We start from the raw sequence: 22,667 nt of genomic DNA on the forward strand, positions 1-22,667 counted from the left end.
ATACTATGTCGGAAAAAAAAAGCGATTTTTCAACATGTTGTAAAAACGTGCCATATGATGAAATAATGTAAAGTAGGCTGTGAAAAACACTCCAGAAAGGTTTTCTTTGAAAAAAAATTATCATGAAATTTGGCGCAAAAAAAACGCCATAGTATACTATGTCGAAAAAAAAATGAGATTTTTCAACATGTTATAAAAACGTGCCATATGATGAAATAATGTAAAGTAGGCCGTGAAAAACACTCCAGAAAGGTTTTCTTTGAAAAAAAAAACATCATGAATTTTGGCGCAAAAAAAACGCCATAGTATACTATGTCGAAAAAAAAATGTGATTTTTCAACGTGTTGTAAAAACGTGCCATATGATGAAATAATGTAAAGTAGGCCTGTGAAAAACACTCCAGAAAGGTTTTCTTTGAAAAAAAAAATCATCATGAATTTTGGCGCAAAAAAAACGCCTTAGTATACTATGTCGAAAAAAAATGAGATTTTTCAACATGTTTTAAAAACGTGCCATATGATGAAATAATGTAAAGGAGGCCGTGAAAAACACTCCAGAAAGGTTTTCTTTGAAAAAAAAAATCATCATGAATTTTGGCGCAAAAAAAACGCCATAGTATACTATGTCGAAAAAAAATGAGATTTTTCAACATGTTATAAAAACATGCCATATGATGAAATAACGTAAAGTAGGCTGTGAAAAACACTCCAGAAAGGTTTTCTTTGAAAAAAAAATCATCATGAATTTTGGCGTAAAAAAAACGCCATAGTATACTATGTCGAAAAAAAAATGCGATTTTTCAACATGTTGTAAAAACGTGCCATATGATGAAATAATGTAAAGTAGGCCGTGAAAAACACTCCAGAAAGGTTTTCTTTGAAAAAAAAAATCATCATGAATATTGGCGCAAAAAAACGCCTTACTATACTATGTCGAAAAAAAAGCGATTTTTCAACATGTTGTAAAAACGTGCCATATGATGAAATAATGTAAAGTAGGCCGTGAAAAACACTCCAGAAAGGTTTTCTTTGAAAAAAAAATCATCATGAATTTTGGCGCAAAAAAACGCCATAGTATACTATGTCGAAAAAAAATGCGATTTTTCAACATGTTATAAAAACGTGCCATATGATGAAATAATGTAAAGGAGGCCGTGAAAAACACTCCAGAAAGGTTTTCTTTGAAAAAAAAATCATCATGAATTTTGGCGCAAAAAAATGCCTTACTATACTATGTCGAAAAAAAAATGCAATTTTTCAAACATGTTGTAAAAACGTGCCATATGATGAAATAATGTAAAGAAGGCCATGAAAAACACTCCAGAAAGGTTTTCTTTGAAAAAAAAATCATCATGAATTTTGGCGCAAAAAAACGCCTTACTATACTATGTCGAAAAAAATGTCATTTTTCAACATGTTGTAAAAACGTGCCATATGATGAAATAATGTAAAGGAGGCCATGAAAAACACTCCAGAAAGGTTTTCTTTGAAAAAAAAATCATCATGAATTTTGGCGCAAAAAAAATGCCATAGTATACTATGTCGAAAAAAAATGCGATTTTTCAACATGTTGTAAAAACGTGCCATATGATGAAATAATGTAAAGGAGGCCGTGAAAAACACTCCAGAAAGGTTTTCTTTGAAAAAAAAAATCATCATGAATTTTGGCGCAAAAAAAACGCCTTACTATACTATGTCGAAAAAAAATGCGATTTTTCAAACATGTTGTAAAAACGTGCCATATGATGAAATAATGTAAAGAGGCCATGAAAAACACTCCAGAAAGGTTTTCTTTGAAAAAAAAATGATCATGAATTTTGGCGCAAAAAAACGCCTTATTATACTATGTCAAAAAAAAATGTGATTTTTCAAACATGTTGTAAAAACATGCTATATTATGAAATAATGTAAAGGAAGCCGTGAAAAACACTCCAGAAAGGTTTTCTTTGAAAAAAAAAACATCATGAATTTTCACGCAAGAAAATGCCTTACTATACTATGTCGAAAAAAAATGCAATTTTTCAAACATGTTGTAAAAACATGCCATATGATGAAATAATGTAAAGTAGGCCATGAAAAACACACCAGAAAGGTTTTCTTTGAAAAAAAAAATGATCATGAATTTTGGCGTAAAAAAATGCCTTACTATACTATGTCGAAAAAAAATGGGATTTTTCAAACATGTTGTAAGAACGTGCCATATGATGAAATAATGTAAAGGAGGCCATGAAAAACACTCCAGAAAGGTTTTCTTTGAAAAAGAAAAAGATCATGAATTTTGGCGCAAAAAAACGCCTTATTATACTATGTCGAAAAATGTCATTTTTCAACGTTTTAAAAATGTGCCATATGATGAAATCATGTAAAGGAGGCCGTGAAAAACACTCCAGAAAGGTTTTCTTTCAAAAAAAAATCATCATGAATTTTGGCGCAAAAAAACGCCTTACTATACTATGTCGAAAAAAAATGAGATTTTTCAAACATGTTGTAAAAACGTGCCATATGATGAAATAATGTAAAGGAGGCCATGAAAAACACACCAGAAAGATTTTCTTTGAAAAAAAAAAATCATGAATTTTGGCGCAAAAAACGCCTTACTATACTATGTCGAAAAAAAATGTGATTTTTCAAACATGTTGTAAAAACATGCCATATGATGAAATAATGTAAAGGAGGCCATGAAAAACACTCCAGAAAGGTTTTTCTTTGAAAAAAAAAATCATCATGAATTTTGGCGCAAAAAAACGCCTTACTATACTATGTCGAAAAAAAATGGGATTTTTCAAACGTGTTGTAAGAACGTGCCATATGATGAAATAATGTAAAGGAGGCCATGAAAAACACTCCAGAAAGGTTTTCTTTGAAAAAGAAAAAGATCATGAATTTTGGCGCAAAAAAAAGCCTTATTATACTATGTCGAAAAATGTCATTTTTCAACGTTTTAAAAACGTGCCATATGATGAAATCATGTAAAGGGGGCCATGAAAAACACTCCAGAAAGGTTTTCTTTCAAAAAAAAATCATCATGAATTTTGGCGCAAAAAAACGCCTTACTATACTATGTGGAGAAAAAAATGCGATTTTTCAAACATGTTGTAAAAACATGCCATATGATGAAATAATGTAAAGGAGGCCATGAAAAACACACCAGAAAGGTTTTCTTTGAAAAAAAACATCATGAATTTTCACGCAAGAAAATGCCTTACTATACTATGTCGAAAAAAAATGCAATTTTTCAAACATGTTGTAAGAACGTGCTATATGATGACATAATGTAAAGAAGGCCATGAAAAACACTCCAGAAAGGTTTTCTTTGAAAAAAAAATCATCATGAATTTCGGCGCAAAAAAAACGCCTTATTATACTATGTCGAAAAATGTCATTTTTCAACATGTTAAAAACGTGCCATATGATGAAATAATGTAAAGGAGGCCATGAAAAACACTCCAGAAAGGCTTTCTTTGAAAAAAAAATCATCATGAATTTTGGCGCAAAAAAAATGCCATAGTATACTATGTTGAAAAAAAAATCAAATTTTTCAACATGTTGAAAAAATGTGCCATATGATGAAATAATGTAAAGGAGGCCATGAAAAACACTATGGTAAGGTTTTCTTTGAAAAAAAAATCATCATGAATTTTGGCGCAAAAAAAAAAACGCCATAGTATACTATGTCGGAAAAAAAATGTCATTTTTGAACATGTTGTAAAAACATGCCATATGATGAAATAATGTAAAGGAGGCCGTGAAAAACACTATGGTAAGGTTTTCTTTGAAAAAAAAAATCATCATGAATTTTAGCAAAAAAAAAACGCCATAGTATACTATGTCGGAAAAAAAATGTCATTTTTCAACATGTTGTAAAAACGTGCCATATGATGAAATAATGTAAAAGAGGCCATGAAAAACACTCCAGAAAGGTTTTCTTTGAAAAAAAAATCATCATGAATTTTGGCGCAAAAAAACGCCATAGTATACTATGTCGGAAAAAACAATCCAATTTTTCAACATGTTGTGAAAACATGCCATATGATGAAATAATGTAAAGGAGGCCGTGAAAAACACTATGGTAAGGTTTTCTGAGAAAAAAAAATCATCATGAATTTTGGCGCAAAAAAAAACGCCATAGTATACTATGTCGAAAAAACAATCCAATTTTTCAACATGTTGTAAAAACGTGCCATATGATGAAATAATGTAAAGGAGGCCGTGAAAAACACTCCAGAAAGGTTTTCTTTGAAAAAAAAAATCATCATGAATTTTGGCACAAAAAAAACGCCATAGTATACTATGTCGAAAAAAAAATCCAATTTTCAACATGTTGAAAAAACATGCCATATGATGAAATAATGTAAAGGAGGCTTTGAAAAACACAATGGTAAGGTTTTCTTTGAAAAAAAAATCATCATGAATTTTGGCGCAAAAAAAACGCCATAGTATACTATGTTGAAAAAAAAATCTAATTTTTCAACATGTTGAAAAAACGTGCCATATGATGAAATAATTTAAAGGAGGCCATGAAAAACACTATGGTAAGGTTTTCTTTGAAAAAAAAATCATCATGAATTTTGGCGCAAAAAAAAAACGCCATAGTATACTATGTCGGAAAAAAAATATCATTTTTGAACATGTTGTAAAAACGTGCCATATGATGAAATAATGTAAAGGAGGCCGTGAAAAACACTATGGTAAGGTTTTCTTTGAAAAAAAAATCATCATGAATTTTAGCAAAAAAAAAACGCCATAGTATACTATGTCGGAAAAAAAATGTCATTTTTCAACATGTTGTAAAAACGTGCCATATGATGAAATAATGTAAAAGAGGCCATGAAAAACACTCCAGAAAGGTTTTCTTTGAAAAAAAAATCATCATGAATTTTGGCGCAAAAAAAACGCCATAGTATACTATGTCGAAAAAACAATCCAATTTTTCAACATGTTGTAAAAACGTGCCATATGATGAAATAATGTAAAAGAGGCCATGAAAAACACTCCAGAAAGGTTTTCTTTGAAAAAAAATCATCATGAATTTTGGCGCAAAAAAAACGCCATAGTATACTATGTCGGAAAAAAAATGTCATTTTTCAAAATGTTGTAAAAACGCGCCATATGATGAAATAATGTAAAAGAGGCCATGAAAAACACTCCAGAAAGGTTTTCTTTGAAAAAAAAATCATCATGAATTTTGGCGCAAAAAAAACGCCATAGTATACTATGTTGAAAAAAAAATCCAATTTTTCAACATGTTGAAAAAACGTGCCATATGATGAAATAATGTAAAGGAGGCCGTGAAAAACACTATGGTAAGGTTTTCTTTGAAAAAAAAATCATCATGAATTTTAGCAAAAAAAAAACGCCATAGTATACTATGTCGGAAAAAAAATGTCATTTTTCAACATGTTGTAAAAACGTGCCATATGATGAAATAATGTAAAAGAGGCCATGAAAAACACTCCAGAAAGGTTTTCTTTGAAAAAAAAATCATCATGAATTTTGGCGCAAAAAAACGCCATAGTATACTATGTCGAAAAAACAATCCAATTTTTCAACATGTTGTGAAAACACGCCATATGATGAAATAATGTAAAGGAGGCCGTGAAAAACACTCCAGAAAGGTTTTCTTTGAAAAAAAAATCATCATGAATTTTGGCACAAAAAAAACGCCATAGTATACGATGTCGAAAAAAAAATCCAATTTTCAACATGTTGAAAAAACATGCCATATGATGAAATAATGTAAAGGAGGCTTTGAAAAACACAATGGTAAGGTTTTCTTTGAAAAAAAATCATCATGAATTTTGGCGCAAAAAAACGCCATAGTATACTATGTCTAAAAAAAAATGTCATTTTTGAACATGTTGTAAAAACGTGCCATATGATGAAATAATGTAAAAGAGGCCGTGAAAAACACTCCAGAAAGGTTTTCTTTGAAAAAAAAAAATCATCATGAATTTTGGCGCAAAAAAAACGTCTATGTCGAAAAAAATAAATCATCAAAACGGAACTACAGACAGTTAAATCTGAGCTGTCGGTCAGTATCTTAAACATCAAGTCCGACCCGGCTGCCCTAAAGCATGCTGTGGGTGAAACGGAAACTTCACTCTCCACATCACCGACGACATCGTCACACTCCAAAGCAGAGCACCTGTCTGCTGAACTTTTAAAAGTGGACTATAAATGTGAAGAATGTGAGCAGCAGCAGTCTGTGAGCAGCGGAACACATGTGATCAGAAAGAAGTCATTTTCTTTTTTCTTTTCTTTCTGGTTGACTTAATGCTGTCAGATGCAGATGTTGGAGTTTATTCTGATCTTTCAGGATAAAAAGCTGCTTTTCCTTCACAGACTTTTCAGGAAATTATTCTCTCAGGTTTTCTCTGCAATTTATATTTTTATTATCTGTGATTATTTCATTATTTCATTATTGTAAAATAAATTTGGAGGCATAAAGACTCATTTAGTTAATTTATTCCTGAGATCTCTGACGTAGCAGAATTAAACTTCCATTTTCCTTCTTGTACTTCTGATACTAGAACTAAATGTATCTTCAACATGGATCATCTGGTTTTAATGAATCAGCAGCAACATCACAACAACAGACAATTTTCAACAAATTCATGAAACTGATGTCATTTAGAACTATCAGAGTCTGTTTTAGTGTTAAATTAAAGCTGATTACTGACAACTGGAACAGTAACGTTTTTGTTTTAATTACATTTACGTTTCCTGAACGTTACATTAACGTCAACCAGCCACAGTTTTATGAACTTAATGAACCATGACAGGAACACAACACACTTCAGCTGCTGACAGGAAACAACACAAACATCGTTAGCTTGATGCTACATTTAGCTGCTAATCAGGACTGGTCAGCTAGCTTGGTTCGCATCGCTAATTCACATTAAAGCTAATATTCACTGGATGCTAACTCTCTTCTCTGGTCAACACACACAAATAAAGTGCACCAACTCCTGGGGTTCACTGCTCACATTATATCTGACTCTGAAGTTGAACATAAAGTTCATTAAAACCGGCACCAATCAGTAAATTATCATTTATTACTGACCAGCTGTCGGAGTCCTTCAGTGTCTGTTGGTCCAATCAGCCGAAGGACTGAAATACTGAACTGAAAACTGATTAAGACAACGGACAGTAAAACTGTCTGTGGAAAATGTGCTGCTGCTCCACCGATATATACCAACAAACTAAAACAAACTTGGTAGAAGTGTTGCTTTTAGTGATTTTTAAATAAATAGCAAATATGAGGCTTTTGTTTTTCTGGAAGTAAAAGGAAACATTGCTTATCCGTAGTTTCGCTAACTTAAATTTAGCTGCACTTTGACCATGTTCTGATAGAGTATTTTTTTATATTAAAATAGCTGCACTTCCTTTGTATATTTGGTCATTTCTTATGTTGCTGCTGTTTCATTGCAATTATATTTTAATAATATCACTTTAAATACAGATAATTGAAAAGAAAAAAAATGGCTCTGAAATACTCAATGATCTGATATGTCATCTAGTGTTAAACTGAATAAGAATTCTTAATATAAAATGTAACTGACTGAGCTGTATTAATTAAATCGAGATATTTCAAATTGAAAGAAACACAACATTGACTGCAAGATTTCAGTCAATTAAACCTTAAATTCATTTACCTAAGAAAACCATCCTTTAATGTCTTACCTTAAAATGACCTACATTTTTAAAAAATATAGGTGCAAAGTAAAAGTTTCACACTAAAGATTAATCACTGATGAACATTTAATTGCATTAACTAAATTATTATGAGGAAACAGATATTCATTTATAATATTTCTATCAAGTATGTTAATGTCTATAAAATGTACTGGACATCAATAAAAAAAATATCTGCATAATGAAATATATGAAGTCCATCTGCATTTGTACATCATATTGATGTTTAAGCCCACGTTCAGTCAAGTTAGCGGAATTACGGATAAACAACGTTTCCAGGTATCTCTTGCAAAATAAAAGCCGTGATTTGTTTTACGGAAAAGTTACGTGATTTCAAAAATGTGATTTTGAAAATGTAAATCAAACTGCAATAAGCGTTAGCTGGCTGCTCCTCTTGCTCTGAATATTTTTGTTCTTGTCTTTGTCAAGCCCAAACAAAAAATTAATCCATATTCTCGCTACATTACCGACAACAGCATCCCTGGAGTGACCGGAAAAGTTAGCCGACCTAGCGGAAGTGCTAATGAGGTCTGCTCTGGCACGGATTATTACCGTCACACATGTAGCTTTGAAAATAAATCTTCTACAAGACACAGAGCTGTAGCTCCGTTTCAGTGTGAGGTCTAATGTTTCTCTGCGTGACTGTCTGACTTCCTCTAATAAAATCCTCCTGTTCACTGGGAGCTGCAGCTACCAGAGATATGAATATCTATGTATGGGTCAGACTGACTGAGAACCGGAGAGCAATGATTGGTCAGAATGAGCGCCGGAGGGCAGTGATTGGTCATACTGACTGAGAGCCGGAGAGCAGTGATTGGTCAGACTGAGAGCCGAGGCCTCTCTGTCCCGCCCACATTTACGGCTTCTGCTGTTTACCAACGCTGCTGCTAAGTGAAGATAAACTCTACAGGAAAGTCATTTTTGTAACGAGTTGTACTCTTCTCCACATCTGGACAACGTCACATATAAAGCAGTGAAGTTATTGTAGGTTAACATCAGACTGTAACCTCTGTTACGGCCAGCGCCTCCTACCCCGGGTGTGTGTGTTTTAACAATGTTGTGGCTATGCAAATAGGGATGTGTGATCCCCACTCCCTGGTTGGACCACGACGACGGAGGCGTGGCTGCGGCCGGGAGTCCCAGTGATTGGTGCGGCGCTTACCAGGCTGTCCAACCGAAAACTGCCAACTCCTTTAAAAGAGTTGGCAGTTCCACTGAACGGGGCAGCTGGCTCCTAGCGTGCCGTTTTGTGTTACTGTGTGGTCGAGGCAAGATTGTCTGTGTGTGCTAGGAATTGGGCCAGGCCTCGAATTAAAAACTGATACAGCCTCACTTCATTCCAGGTAGTTCCTTCTGTTTAGGTTTCACCAGGATTAGGGGTGCTGACTCGTGTGTAAGTTTTGTTTTGCCAGTTCCTCTTTAGTGAGCCTTTTTGTTCCGTTTTTCTTTTGTCCACCGCGATGGTAGCGTTAAGTTCTCCTTATGAGAACTCTTTTTGTGTTTTGATGTTTTCTTTGATTTGAGCAGCACCCACCAGCCCTCTTCCTCAGTTCTGCCTCAGTTTGTATAGTATTTTGCACATTTTCTGTTCAACCTTTTCTGTAATAAATAATTTGATTTTTCCACCAACAACTGTTTATGTTGCTTCCCTTCCCCCCCGAGCCGGGGTTGTAACACCTCTGATATTAACATGTTCTAACGTGGTGTTTTAAAATTGTTCTGTAAATCTGAGATTACGTTTCCTCATTTAGTGGCTGTAACGCTGATGCTAAATCAGGTTAGTCAGTGTCATAAACTAGTTAACTGTAAACTGTAGCTAAGTTTCCTGCAGATCACAGCTGATCAATCATAACGGATCAATAACTGCTGTTCTGAGTTAATATCTCTGTTCTTTGCTTCAGTTTTTTTCTCTACAACAGTGTATAGTGAGATAACTGTACAGCTCATGTTAATGCTAATAATACATTAGAATAAAATAGATTTACATTTCCATATGATTAAAAAACAGGACAAAATCCAACATTCTATTGTGTTGCATTCATATCCTGCTGTGTTCAGTCTCATATTTCATATTTCATATATATATATATATATATATATATATATATATATATATATATATATATATATATATATATATATATATCAACAAATATCAAACATTCCAAAATCCATAGAACTCATACTGAAGTTTTTTTTTAAAGAAAGGCATTTTAAACAGATTTTTTTTCAACATTGTCATTTTTTCACATAATAAAAATGAATGTGAATTTATATGTGTAAGGTAATTTAAAAATCTGTAACTTTGATTAATCACAAGATTTTTTTAAAGAAGAGATTAATAGAGATTTTTATTTTTATTTATATATATATATATATATATATATATATATATATATATATATATAAAGACTGTTTAAATAAATTTGAATGTGTTATATAATTTTTTAAAAGACCATATTATTAATTGCTTCATTATTTTTTATAAGTTTAATTCTGCAAATATATTTTAGAATTAGATGCAATTGGTGACAGTCAACATAAAACCAACTGTTGCTTCTGTCGTTTTGTACCATTTTCTTGTATAATGACAGAGCTCTAAAACTAAAACTAGAAAATGTGTTTAATTTTGGAACACTACTGTGTTTTTAGTTGTCAAAACCTGTGTTGTGTTGACAAAACCTATGAACAGAACATTTTGTAAGCCATGGCGTGAATTTGCTCCCACAAAGAAAATGCTCTGCAAACACATGAAACATGAATTGTTTTGTTTTCAGCAGAGCTTACTGTCACCTTTTACTTAAACATGGAGCTAGATTGAGGAAGAGGCCCATTTGCTACATACCTGAGTAACGACACAAATATACAGAAGGTGTAGGCATGCAAAAAAAAAATGGAAATTATTTTTATATTTTCAATAATTACTAAAAAAACAAAACCATTAAGAATAAATACAGCAATTAAGATTTAAGATGGAGTGAATCAACTAAAAGTGGAACGGCTTAAAGTGAATTTTTTTTTTTTTTTTTTTTTAAAGATGTGTCATAAGGTTAACAATGAGTCAAGCTTTGCCAAGATGAATTCTTTATTTAATGCAGTTTCAATGGTAAGACAAAACACAGTATAAAACCAACTCGACACGCTTGGACGAAGGAGTTGAATATATTCATATAGTCAGAATATAGTCAGAGACAGTGCATTTATTTGTTTTTTTCATGCAATACATGTGCATGCAAAATGTTCTGTACTTGTAAAGGTGTAAACACACACAATGACTTGGTTTAAGCTTGAAAAATGAGTGCCAATGACATATTTTTTTGCATTTTCATGTAATTTTAATGGCCTATTAAGCCAATCTGCTTTAGAAGTATCATCACCACAGAGTACTTTGCATTCAAACTGCGTACAACCTCTTTTTCCTTGTATTTTCTGGTGGTTCAGCGTTGAATGCTTTCATTTTTCTGGACCCTCAACAGCTCAAGCTACATTAATCCAGCTTTTATCTGAAAAACAAACCGCTGTTTCTGCTGCTACAAACATAAAACTCCTCATTTTCAACAGATATTTAAAAACAGACTTTAGATCAGCAAAGACAAAAGCTGCAAACTAATACTGATATTTTCCTGAGCATCTCCCAGTGCGTCACGTCAGGTATTTTTAAGTTATTACTGGCTGATCATCCTAACACTGAAGCCTGGCTGTCCTCTCCTGCTGTCAAACCCATTCCATTTCATTGACCTTGGGGTTTGTATCGGGGCTGGATGGAGGGGTAATAAGACATGGCTGTAAGGGCACAGTTTCCCCAGAGTCCTCCACTCCTACACCTACACAGTTCTGGGACATCCCTGCAAGCCGTAATACATTTGTCCCTGCTGTAAACCCAGAGAGCCTTTGGGCCAGAGCTCGAGATGCCATCCTGAGCCCGCCTGCCCTTTTCCTTCTAGCTGCTGCAGTAGCCACTTGCTGAGCTCCAGCCAGTTCAGTCAGAAAGCCCAGACTCTGGGAGGGAAGGCTGTAGACGTGAAGGCCGCGGAAAAGTTGTGGCAGCGGCCGGAAACTACCCGGAAGTTCAGGCGGCAGAGACTCAAACTGCACCAACATAAACCGTTCACCCGCACGGCCCTGTAAATAGTCTGCTAGAATACAGCTCAGCGAAGCACTGAACACATCTGCACACGGAGAAGAGGCAGCGTAGCTTCTTCCTTCCTCCTCTTCCTCTTTGCTTCTGTTCCTCTCTCCGGGAGTGCTTCTTTCCGAGCTCCGAGCTCCCCACTCTTCAGCCCTTGTCCAGGTGGCCCGGGTTAGGACTAGCACCACTTTGCCCCCTTGCCTTTGTAGTCGGTCCAATCGCGAGTGGAGCCATGGCACCGGGCCCAGCATGCTGAGCTCAGCCTGGCTCCACAGGTCCAGAGACACACTGAAGCCAAGGGCCTGCAGGGATGAACCCAAATGGCACAGCAACCCTGGCAGACCCCGGTCATCCTCAGACGAGTACAGCAGCACCACATGACCGCCACCCACCGCCCCTGAAACAGAAGATTAAAACTGTTATAATCAACATTTAACCAAATGTTAATGCAAATACAATGTGAAATGGGTCCGTGCGAAAAAATTATATCATGTTGCAGAGTCTAAAACCCATTATACACTCTAAGAACACATTTTTAGGCTCAACGAAGAAATAAAATAGATACTGAAGTTCCTTGTATCAGTCTTTTTTTGGGTTATGGCAACGTTCAAATAAAATTAGATTCCGTCAACATATTGAGATAAGAGAATAATTCTTTCCTCTACAATTAATAGTATTTAAAATGACACATTTTTTCATAATTAGTAGAATAAACACACGTTTAGAAGTTTTTAAGGACTTTAAAACCTGAACTCAAGACTGCGAAAAAAAAGTAGGCAAATCAATTTATGTACTACAGCTGAATTCTGTTTTAAATCAATCAATACCTGCTGAATGTGTAAATACCTCAAATTTGACAAACCAACTGAAAACATGAGGATCTGTCTACCGTTTCTTCTGCCCCCAAGTGTGCAAAAAATGTTATTGCAGGTTTAATACATTTTATATAAAAAATCTGATAGCTCAACATTTTTAATTATGTACTAATTCACTAATGAACATGTTGCTCCTCCTCTGTTAAATCCATATGATTTTATGACCAGATGTTGTGCTAGATGTTTCTCCACTTCCAGTCTTTGTGCAGACTGTAGCCTGATTTGTAACAGGCTCATAGAAAGGTGACATCAACTGTCTTATCTCACGCTCTAATCTGTGTACTTCCTCAATCATTTCTCTATTTCTTTAAGATTATTCCAACAGTGCAATAGGATATTAGATGTTGTTTTTATTCCTGCTGAGAAAAATGAGCTACAACAGCAGCTTACTGTAACTAGCAAAGATACAGACGCACAAAAACGAGTATTATATAGTGAACATTTAATGACAAAAACATGAACATTCTTACACCCCAACTGACTTTTGAATAAAAGTATGAACATGTAATATTAACAGTGTAAAGGAGATGTGAGAAACAGTGGGAAATAGTCCACTAGTGGGGAAATGAATATCAGGTTTTCTCATACCTTTAACATCATCCTCTTTCAACCATCTCCAAACATAACCTGGATGGAACACAGAGATCAGATTAAGATATTTTCCTAAATGTACTATTAATATTCAGTGACCCACAAATGGACAGCTGACCTTTCAGGATCCCTTGTATAATATAGGCTCCTAGTATGGTCAATGATATCAGGAATAATCCGATGAGAAGAGGAACGCTCCATCTCGATCGAGATGCTGGAAAAAGAAACTAAGTTTTAGTTTCACCAGCACAATAACAGTATTAAGTATCTGTGTAAAGTGAAGAGCACTAATGTGGAAGTATTGTTCACATAGGAATGTAAAATGTAGGTTGTTTTTAGATGATTAGAGTCAAACATTACTCATTTAATCTGGATCTGGACAATAATTAGCAGGCTTACTTGTAAATGGACACTGGGGCTCCAAGTGTGACTTCATCCCTTTAATGTTTAACTAAAGAATAAGAAAAAAGGCTAATGTTAGCACAGTGTGCTGTAAGAAATAATAGTTTCATATTTCATTTATATTAAGTTCTAATAGGAGTGTCACCTGAACACAAAGCAGAGGGTGGGACGACACGTTGAACTCTCCTGTCTGCTGAAAAACAAGAATTAAATGAATCACTAAGGAATGTGCAAGAAAAAGAGAAAATTCATCATTAACCACGATGTGACATCTGTTAGTAGAGTGCTGCAAATACCTCACATTGGAGGATAAACTGTGCTGTTCTCAAATCAATGCAACAGTGACATTCACAAATGCTGATAACAAAGACTCTCTTCCATCCACAAACTCACAACACTCTCTGAAATCCTCCGCCTTCTGCTGCTGCTTTACAAAAGCATGCTTCAACCTATTCTCCTTCACTGGTACCTCTGCTTCATTGCGTCCAGTTGGGACAAACTCATATGCAGCACACACACAATGCCTCTAAAATTATTGGTCCCTTCCCAAAAACATCTCAGACCACAACAGAGAAGACATCACAGCCCTTCACACTGCTTCCATCGGGTTGCAGATACAGATTCGTAGCCTGTAAACAGGAGATTAGTTCCTTCACAGCATCATTGAACCACAGCTCAGCAACTTCCATGTCTAAATGTGATTGTGTAGACAGTAAGTGTGCATCCTAAGATGGAAGTATCCGGTGTGGATATTGCTTATGTACAGTCTTTGTCAGACAGGGGATCTGTAACATTGCTGGCTTTATCATTCTGTTAAAGCATTCTGTCATTAAGGCCATTTTATATTAAGCTTCATTCTGACATACAGATGACAGTGATGGAGAGAGCCATGATATGCATGTAATACACACAATAATGCATTATAAACCAAACACTAAACCTAAATTCACTATACCACAAATGATTTAACTGCAGCTTCTGAACTGTTTCTCTGTGTGAAAGCTCATCTGTCTGAGGTAAAGACAAGTACAGTGTGACCTTCTATTAGATCCTGTAATAAGTGAGGTTGCTGCTGTTGTGCTATATGCTTAAATGTATACAACTCCCTTGCTATAGAGTCACTCATATTGATCCTGCTGCTCTCAGACTCTGTAGGTATTTCAGAAACTCAGAAGGTCTCCTGCAAAACTCAGGAAGTGACAACTGTTTACGCTTTGCCTTGTATATATATATATATATATATATATATATATATATATATATATATATATATATATATATATATATATATATATATATATATATATATATAAATGTTATTTTGCACTATTTGACACTTTTATTTATATTTATTTTTAATATTTCTATCTATCTATCTGTATTTCTTGTGTGTTTTTATTCTTTATTCTTATTGTTTCGGTCTGGAACAGGTGCACAATGCATTTCACTACGCATTATACTATGTATAATTGTGTTTGTGATAAATAAAGGTGTTGACTCTTGAATCAACCTGAACATGAGCTCCTGTTAACTTGTGTCAAAACTCTGACTACTTTCATTATCAGTGAGTCTCACTCATTTGACCTGATAGTCTACGTCTTCATCGAGGTGACGTTTTATATTTATGCACATTCTGTGTCTTCTAGGTTTAATATTCTGACATTATAACTTGCTAATGTAGCAGTATTTTTTAAATTTCTTCATGATCATGACTGATACAAAAACCATAGTGACCATATATTCCCTATGTCACCCTTCTTAACAAGTATAAATAGAGTGTGAAGAGAATTTTCATTGTGTATTTGAAATGAAAGAATCTGCCACCAGCTTGCAAGGCAGGAAGTGACTCTTAAAGCATCTGGCTTGGTTTGTAATGTGATCAGCCATTATTTAAACTGGGCAATCTTTGCAGTAAAGCCATCAGTATGTGTCCCTTAGCAAGAGGTTAAAGTTGTAGTTGCACTGTTTTCCTGAGGTGATGAGTTTTCCACAGTTTTGCCAACCTGATGGGAAACCCTGCTTGGGTATTAAAGTCATTTGAACATTTTTAGAGCCAACAAAATAAATATAATTGAGAGCCTTCAGCAGTTCCCCCAGAAATGAAACCTGTCAGTGTGTTGAACAGGCTTTTAAATGGTTTAGTTTGGACCTTTACATTGGGACGTACGTAATTTAAGTATGACTGAACATTTATTTGAACCTATAAAATATTTAATATTTAATTTCCTAAAAGAAATATAGATCTTTATGGTTTATGGTCAGTTATCTAAGAGGGGTGAGGGTTTAGAGATTCATGACCGCTGTATTTCTAAAATTTTGGCTGCAGGTCTGGATACAAACAAGGCAGCTTTGTAGGAATTGAGCCTGAGTGGTTCAGCTCTGTGCATGCAAGCTCTTCAGAGTTTTTACCCAGTGTCCACTGCGTGTTGTGCTCCAGCCAGCTTGTAATCTCTGTCTGGAGCCCGTCACCTCTTCACACTGGTGTCTTGCCAGGTTCTTCTTGCACAGCCACACCTCTGCCTCCAGCCTGCAGGGTGCAGTTACATTCCAGCTCAGCCCTGCTTCCCCCGTCCTCATCTGAGCCTCCACCACAGACACCGACACATTGTGTCGCATTCTTTCAAGTGCATCTGAAAAAGAAAAACAATGCTGAGCTGTGTGCCAATGAATTAATTTACCATGTGACTTTATCTGAGGATGACTAATGGGTGTTCCCTTACCTTGTTGATTTTTGAAAGGGCAGTAATCTCTCTGAAGATCCTTTCCCTTCCACCACACCTGTGAACAAAGTGGGTTTTCTTTTTTACATTTAATTTTTAGTTGCAAAATGCTTGCATCAGCGTTAGTTAACATGTGAGCTACCTTGAAGCACAGGCATGGTGCAACATAGTTTGATGGAATGATCATCTCTGTCTTGCCTTTAGGCTGCACAGATCAGAAAAGAAGTTACAAAGACACATTACACAGACTAATACGATGCTATGAGTATAATGTCAATGTCATTCAGGATCTACTCACCCATATAAGAACCTCTCCAGGGCTTCCATTCCAAACCATCTGCCACATGAGTTCATCTTGTCTGGTATCAGTGTTCTCCAGTTGCAGAAGGACCACATTTTTCTTCTGATCAGTCGCTACTCGCAGTTTGGGAACTGAGACAGAAATGTGTCAGTCATCACTACTTCTACATGAGCTGGACCAACAACTGCTCTCTTTTTGTTGGCACACACTCAGCAGCATGTGCGCAATACATGCTTGACTGGTTAGACAACAGGTGGAGGCAGAGAACACACAGCTACTACATTTGTCTTCAAATATTGTTTTGAATTTTACAAGCTTGTTTACCATTGCATTCCTTCACGGCCCAATCAAGCTTCATGGAGCAAACTGAAAGAAAGAGAGAGTGGTAGATGTTTAGGGACACTGCTCTGCTATCCTGGGTGTTTTTCCCCACATTATAACACTCACCTTCTTCTAAGGATGGAATAGTGATATTCTGGATGTGTTGTGTTTCCTTTGAATGAGCCAAAACCACAACAGGACTGCCAAACTCCATTTTCTCTGTCAGCAGCAGCTGTATTTGCAGGACATGTTGTAAACATTAAGTATTAAAATCACAGAATAACAGATAAATACAGATAAAGATATAATGATAAATAGAAAGTAGTCTCTGATCATGTTGGTTAGCAGGAATGCAGAGAGACCAGCAGTGGTGGAGGAAGCATTCAAATCCTCTAGCAAGATGGAAAAATACAGTACCAATGCAACACGTATTTCAATAAAATATCACCACTGACTAATATCACAATACATGAAAGCATTTTGCTGCTGTGGCTGGTTGAGATACGTGATTACTGGGTTAGGAAAGACAAAAAAACAAAGCTCTGTGTCAAAATACTTTCCCTGCTTTCTAAATGTAAACTTGTACACAGCAGGAAACAAAATGATATTGAAGGTAGCAAGAAAAGCACTCAGAGAGCGCAGTACTCCGCCAAGGCTGCTCAGTGGTTGTATGATTTCTGACAGATAAGTCCTGATAAGTCAGCAGAGGTGGATTTGTAGTAGGATCGCAATCATAAGATCGTCATCAGGCAGCTGACGTAGTGTTCACTTGTTATAATTACAGCGACGCCATGCCGCAGTCTAGTAACAACACAGAAATCTTTTACAAATCCGTGAATCCAGACTATAAGCCGCATCACTGCCAAAGTCTAATCACTTGGTCCTTGTGTCATTTCTGACCTTCCCTGAAAATTTCATCCAAATCTGTTAGCCAGTTTTTGAGAAATGTTGCGCGCAGATAAACAGACAGACAAACATACATCGATCGTCACATAACTCCACTGTGTTCCTTGGCGGAGTAATAAATCAGCTGGAGCATTAGTGGTTCTGGACATGAAAAAAAAAAAAACAATAAAAGTGTACTAGTTGATAGTTCACTTGAAGTTCACGTGCATGTCTCAGAAAAAAAATCTAAATGGAAACTGATGCTGGTGAAGAACTTTTCGAAGGTAAACCATGGACATGAGTCTACTGTTGTATAAATAAAACCTCACTGAGAATCTGTAAGTTTGCTCTGATACTCTTACAAATTAAAATATATAGAAGAAATTGGGATGACACAGTGAGAAGCTTCCATGTTTGAAAGAGATACCAGATTTAGAAAGATCAAGTAAATTACAAGTATGGTAAATGGTAAATGGTCTGTATTTATGTAGCGCTTTACTATACCTGTAACGATACCCAAAGCGCTTTACATTATACATCACATTCACCCAGTCACACACACATTCACACACTGATGGTGGAAGCTGCCATGCAAGGCGCTAACCATGACCCATCAGGAGCAGTTAGGGGTTCGGTGTCTTGCTCAGGGACACCTGGACATGAGCTCTGTATCTTCTATAGTATAACGGAGACATAGATGGTGACATGAATGAAGTCTCTAAGTTTGTTCACAGAATATGACGGCCGAGTCTGCCATGCGCTTTTGGAGTTATAGGTATAATTATTCAGATTAAAATGAACTTCACACTTTTACTGCTTCTGCTAAAAAGAAACCTGATAAATTAAGTTCAACAAAGAGTATTTCACAGAGGTAGAAAACTGACTTGTGAATGACACAAAATGTTATTTTAAATGAGTATACTGTGGTACTGTTCAGTTGTATTGTTAACTTAAATATCAGTAAATTTTAATAAAGTGTCAAATCTGTATTCATTTTTTGGACTTTTCTTTAATTTTTGTTGTTTTAATGAAAATATGGGGGCCTCAGCAGTTACTTAAATAAGGGAAACCGCTGTCTGGTGGAACATCTAACAATGATATCTGAATTGTAGGCCTCAACTAATCCTGTTTTGTGTTTCTGGAATCACTGGAGGTTCCACAGTAGTGTAGTTGGCACTGTTGCCTCAGAGCGCAATAAGGCTCTGGATGTCAACTTTCACAATAGAGTTTTCTTGGTAGGTTCATGAATTGGCCTTTAAATGTGCATGATTGCCTGTCTCTTGCCAGCCCTGTAATGCACTAGCGACATGTCCAGTATGAAATAACATACAAAGGAAATAATCAAGCAAAGTCCAGGTACCTCAAAATTTTACTTCAGAACTACTTTGTTACTTTCCACCACTGAAAACTAGGTTAATAAGTAATAAACAACAGAAACAAACACCTACATGAGGTAAACCCTTCACACCTGATTAATGTTACCTTATGTGTGGACTGTTTAGAGGGATGAGCTAAACTGGAGTAACTTGGTTTAAACCAGAGTGCCTTACAAACTTCTTCAGCACCTGGGGAGCTGAGAGCCACTTTCACCCAAGCTGTAACACAGAGTAAAGAAAAAGAGCTCGCCGAATTAGAGAAAGCATGAAAAGGCAACATTTTTATGATGAATCCAATGGTTCTTTACTCATTTGGAGGCACAAACTAACCTTCGTCATCACTGTCGTCACTGGACTCCCCAGAAACGTCCGCTGCTTTGTCTACTTCTGAAAGACATGTACAATGCAGCTGCAGTCAATAAATACCACAGCAGTGGACACAATGTTTTAAGAGGCCAACATGTAACGGCTTGACAAACTGAACTGCTATGATAACAATGCAGCACCACTGAAAACAATTGTTACGTTAAGGAAAATTCTTTATCTAAGGGGACCACTCCACCCAGCAACATTAATGATGTTTGCCAAAGCTACCTTGGAGAATGATGATGATTTGCAGGCAGATTTTACAGTCTTGTCTGGCTGGACAACACAGGACGACTTCAAGCTGCACCTCAGCAATGTCCACTGGGCCCGAAGGATCCGTCACAGCAGCACAGAACTGATAGCCTGCGAAAGGAAGAATGTTTCTGCTTCAGACAAACTGCAGACTCATTGTGATGTGACATATTGCTATGACGTGATATGGACGCATATTGATCGTGCTGCTACCTGAGCTCACATGGCAGTCAGTCAAAGCCTAAAGAAAGAAAAGATGGAGATTAAAAACAAATGAAACAAAAGAAACGTGCAGATTCTTGACAGAAATAAAACAACCACAAGTAAAAATCATGATTATTGACAGCAAAAGTACGTTTGATTCAAGGATTCAAGCATTAATAAAAAATTAACAGAACTGAATTTAAGAACATATTTGAATGAACATCAACATTAGCATAATAGTGATATGATGATTGTTACTTGTGATGTCCAACAGTTTTTTGATAGTAGTATAGTACGTAATTTCTGGCAGGAAGAAAATATTTTCTGTTGTATTTCTACTTTACAGCTTGCTGGAAGTATATGCCTTTGAATTGTTTTGTCTAGTTTTAAGAACATTTTTTTTTAAATGGATTGCAAGAAATTTACATTTTGTTAGGCCATTAAAATCCTTCTCTGGGTAATAATGAAAGCGCTAAAACATATCTCTGTTTATCAAAATTGCATATTTAGAACTTTTTCCCCCATGCAATAACTTCTTCCTGCCTTTAAGTGACTCTACAGAAGTGATTCTTCAATCTTTGCATTCTTTAGAAAATCCCTGCCTCCATCCCCATCCATCCTGCAGCTGGAGCACACCAGCTCACCTACAACTCTGCTCAAACATTGGAAAACTACTCTTCATTCCACAATGGCAAGTCAAAACAGTGTAGTAATTTAATCGAGCTCAAATCAAAAACTAATTCTGAAGAAACATTTTGCACAATCAAGCTCCAAAGTGGACTGACTGGTTTTAGAGGTCTGTTGCAGAAGAAACCTCCAGAAGTCATGTTGACTGCTTATTTCGCTCATGATGTGTCATCCAGCATATTAAAAATCACCATATGAAAATGTGCAAAAGGTTAAACAAAAAAACAACGTCTGTATTAGATCCAGGTTTACATGAGAGTATTAAACACACTCAATATGGTCTCAGACTTTGGGACTCCACAATGTAACAGCAAAGGAAACTACAAACGTGACAAATTAGAGGTAAAACACACAATTGTACTAACCAAAAAGCTATTTGAAATTTTAACTATTGTAACTTGTAAAGCTCTTCACCTCCACTATCTGTGGTACCACCTGGCCATGTTAACTGGAGGCAGAGTCATGGTGAGACACTGGAAATCTGTCACGATGTCATCATTTAAGCACCAGGTTGAACTAATATTAACTATATGAGAAAATAAAGAAGATCTTTGACATCACAGATATTAAATGCCAGTAAATGAGGCCCCATCTCAATATATACATGCACTTTCTCTAATGTCTGATAAATGTTTAGTTTGGGTATTTCTTTCATAAATTTGTCCCTCAATTTATATATACCTCCACCCCCACCCCCTTACTGCACATGTACTTGAGTGTATACCAGCTCACTGCAAACTGTCAGTACTGTATAGTTTTCATTACGTTGTTAATCATGCAGATATAGATACATGGTTAGCTGAGTTGGAGGGTGGTGTTAAGCGTTTGTATGTGGCTCTCCTGTCACGACAAACAGTTGGACACAAATGTAATAATGAAAAACAAGAAGTCCAACTTGAGCATGTTTTAACAGTAAAATATCAGTTAATGCACAAGTGATGATTATTCAAGCATAACATATGATGATATGACACTGATAGGTTTGTCCAGAATGTTGTCCAAACCATTTACAGCCATCTCTCTAAAAGTGTTGATAAAAACTTAGATTATTCTCTACATAGTATATGTGTTTGTCTTATTTGTTGCTCTTCTATGATGGATATCATATTTGCTTTGACATTGCTTTGTCATAATCTGACATATCTGCATCACACTGATGCAAATTAATGTATTTTATCCCTAAAAGCCAAATCAATCTCTGGTTCTGTTGCGTCTCTGGAGCAAAATTCAGAGAGAACTCAAGCTCCTTGGAAATGGAGCAGTGGGGTAAGGTGTCGTGCTGCAACACTCTAGTAAATAAGTAATGGACATTAAACTCTGATCTCTTTCTCTGTGTGTCTTGTTCCGCCTAATTCACCCTCAAAACTGAAACCTAGACATTAAATCTCGTTATCTTTGAATCCATTGACAGTAAAGAAAACGGGAGAATCCAAAGACGTTTAAACAGCAGATCAACCAAACTAGAAACCACCTCTAATTGATTTGTGTCTGGTTGTTGTGTTATCCAACACACAAACAGCAATTAGTATCTGTGTTGTGATATCACAGCACGGTAATTATTGCATTATAGTAATTATGACTAAATAAACCGAAACCTCCTGGCTCCACATGTATTCTCTCTGAACGCATTCCTGAAGGTTACCTCGCTGCAGCTGAGCTCAGGTGCGTCTCGGTCGATCATCTCCAGCTCGCCTGAAGACACCAACGTCCAGAAGCGCAGCAGCAAAAACAGTAAGGAGACAACATGTGGCACCCGTTGGGCAGGGAGAGCCATGTTTCTGTTGTGCGCCTTTGCGCTTGGCACGGACCGTTTCTCTCTGGCGCACCGTCTCTGCTCCTCCGCTACTCTTCTTCACAAAACTCG

General features: G+C 36.0%; 1 protein-coding gene across 2 annotated transcripts; it reads right to left on the bottom strand.

Annotated features, from left to right (window-relative positions):
- Positions 1-10,755: 10,755 nt before the first annotated feature.
- Positions 10,756-22,577, bottom strand: wu:fl23c11 (interleukin-17 receptor C). 2 transcript variants are annotated; one of them, XM_023299245.3, is made up of 16 exons: positions 22,446-22,577; positions 20,126-20,153; positions 19,889-20,023; positions 19,625-19,681; positions 19,401-19,513; positions 17,160-17,265; positions 17,037-17,078; positions 16,710-16,843; positions 16,554-16,616; positions 16,412-16,469; positions 16,101-16,321; positions 13,837-13,881; positions 13,689-13,740; positions 13,408-13,503; positions 13,287-13,325; positions 10,756-12,220 (listed from the first exon to the last, which is right to left on the bottom strand). In XM_023299245.3, exons 1-16 carry the CDS (start codon positions 22,575-22,577, stop codon positions 11,409-11,411), a joined length of 2,133 nt encoding a protein of 710 aa, XP_023155013.2. In that variant the 3' UTR covers positions 10,756-11,408. The 2 variants fall into 2 exon arrangements, with proteins under 2 accessions (XP_023155013.2, XP_023155012.2); XM_023299244.3 differs by having other exon boundaries at positions 13,837-13,884.
- Between the last annotated feature and the right edge of the window lie 90 nt (positions 22,578-22,667).

This window comes from Amphiprion ocellaris, chromosome 8 (assembly GCF_022539595.1).
Source record: "Amphiprion ocellaris isolate individual 3 ecotype Okinawa chromosome 8, ASM2253959v1, whole genome shotgun sequence".
In the NCBI taxonomy this organism is placed as follows: domain Eukaryota; kingdom Metazoa; phylum Chordata; class Actinopteri; family Pomacentridae; genus Amphiprion; species Amphiprion ocellaris.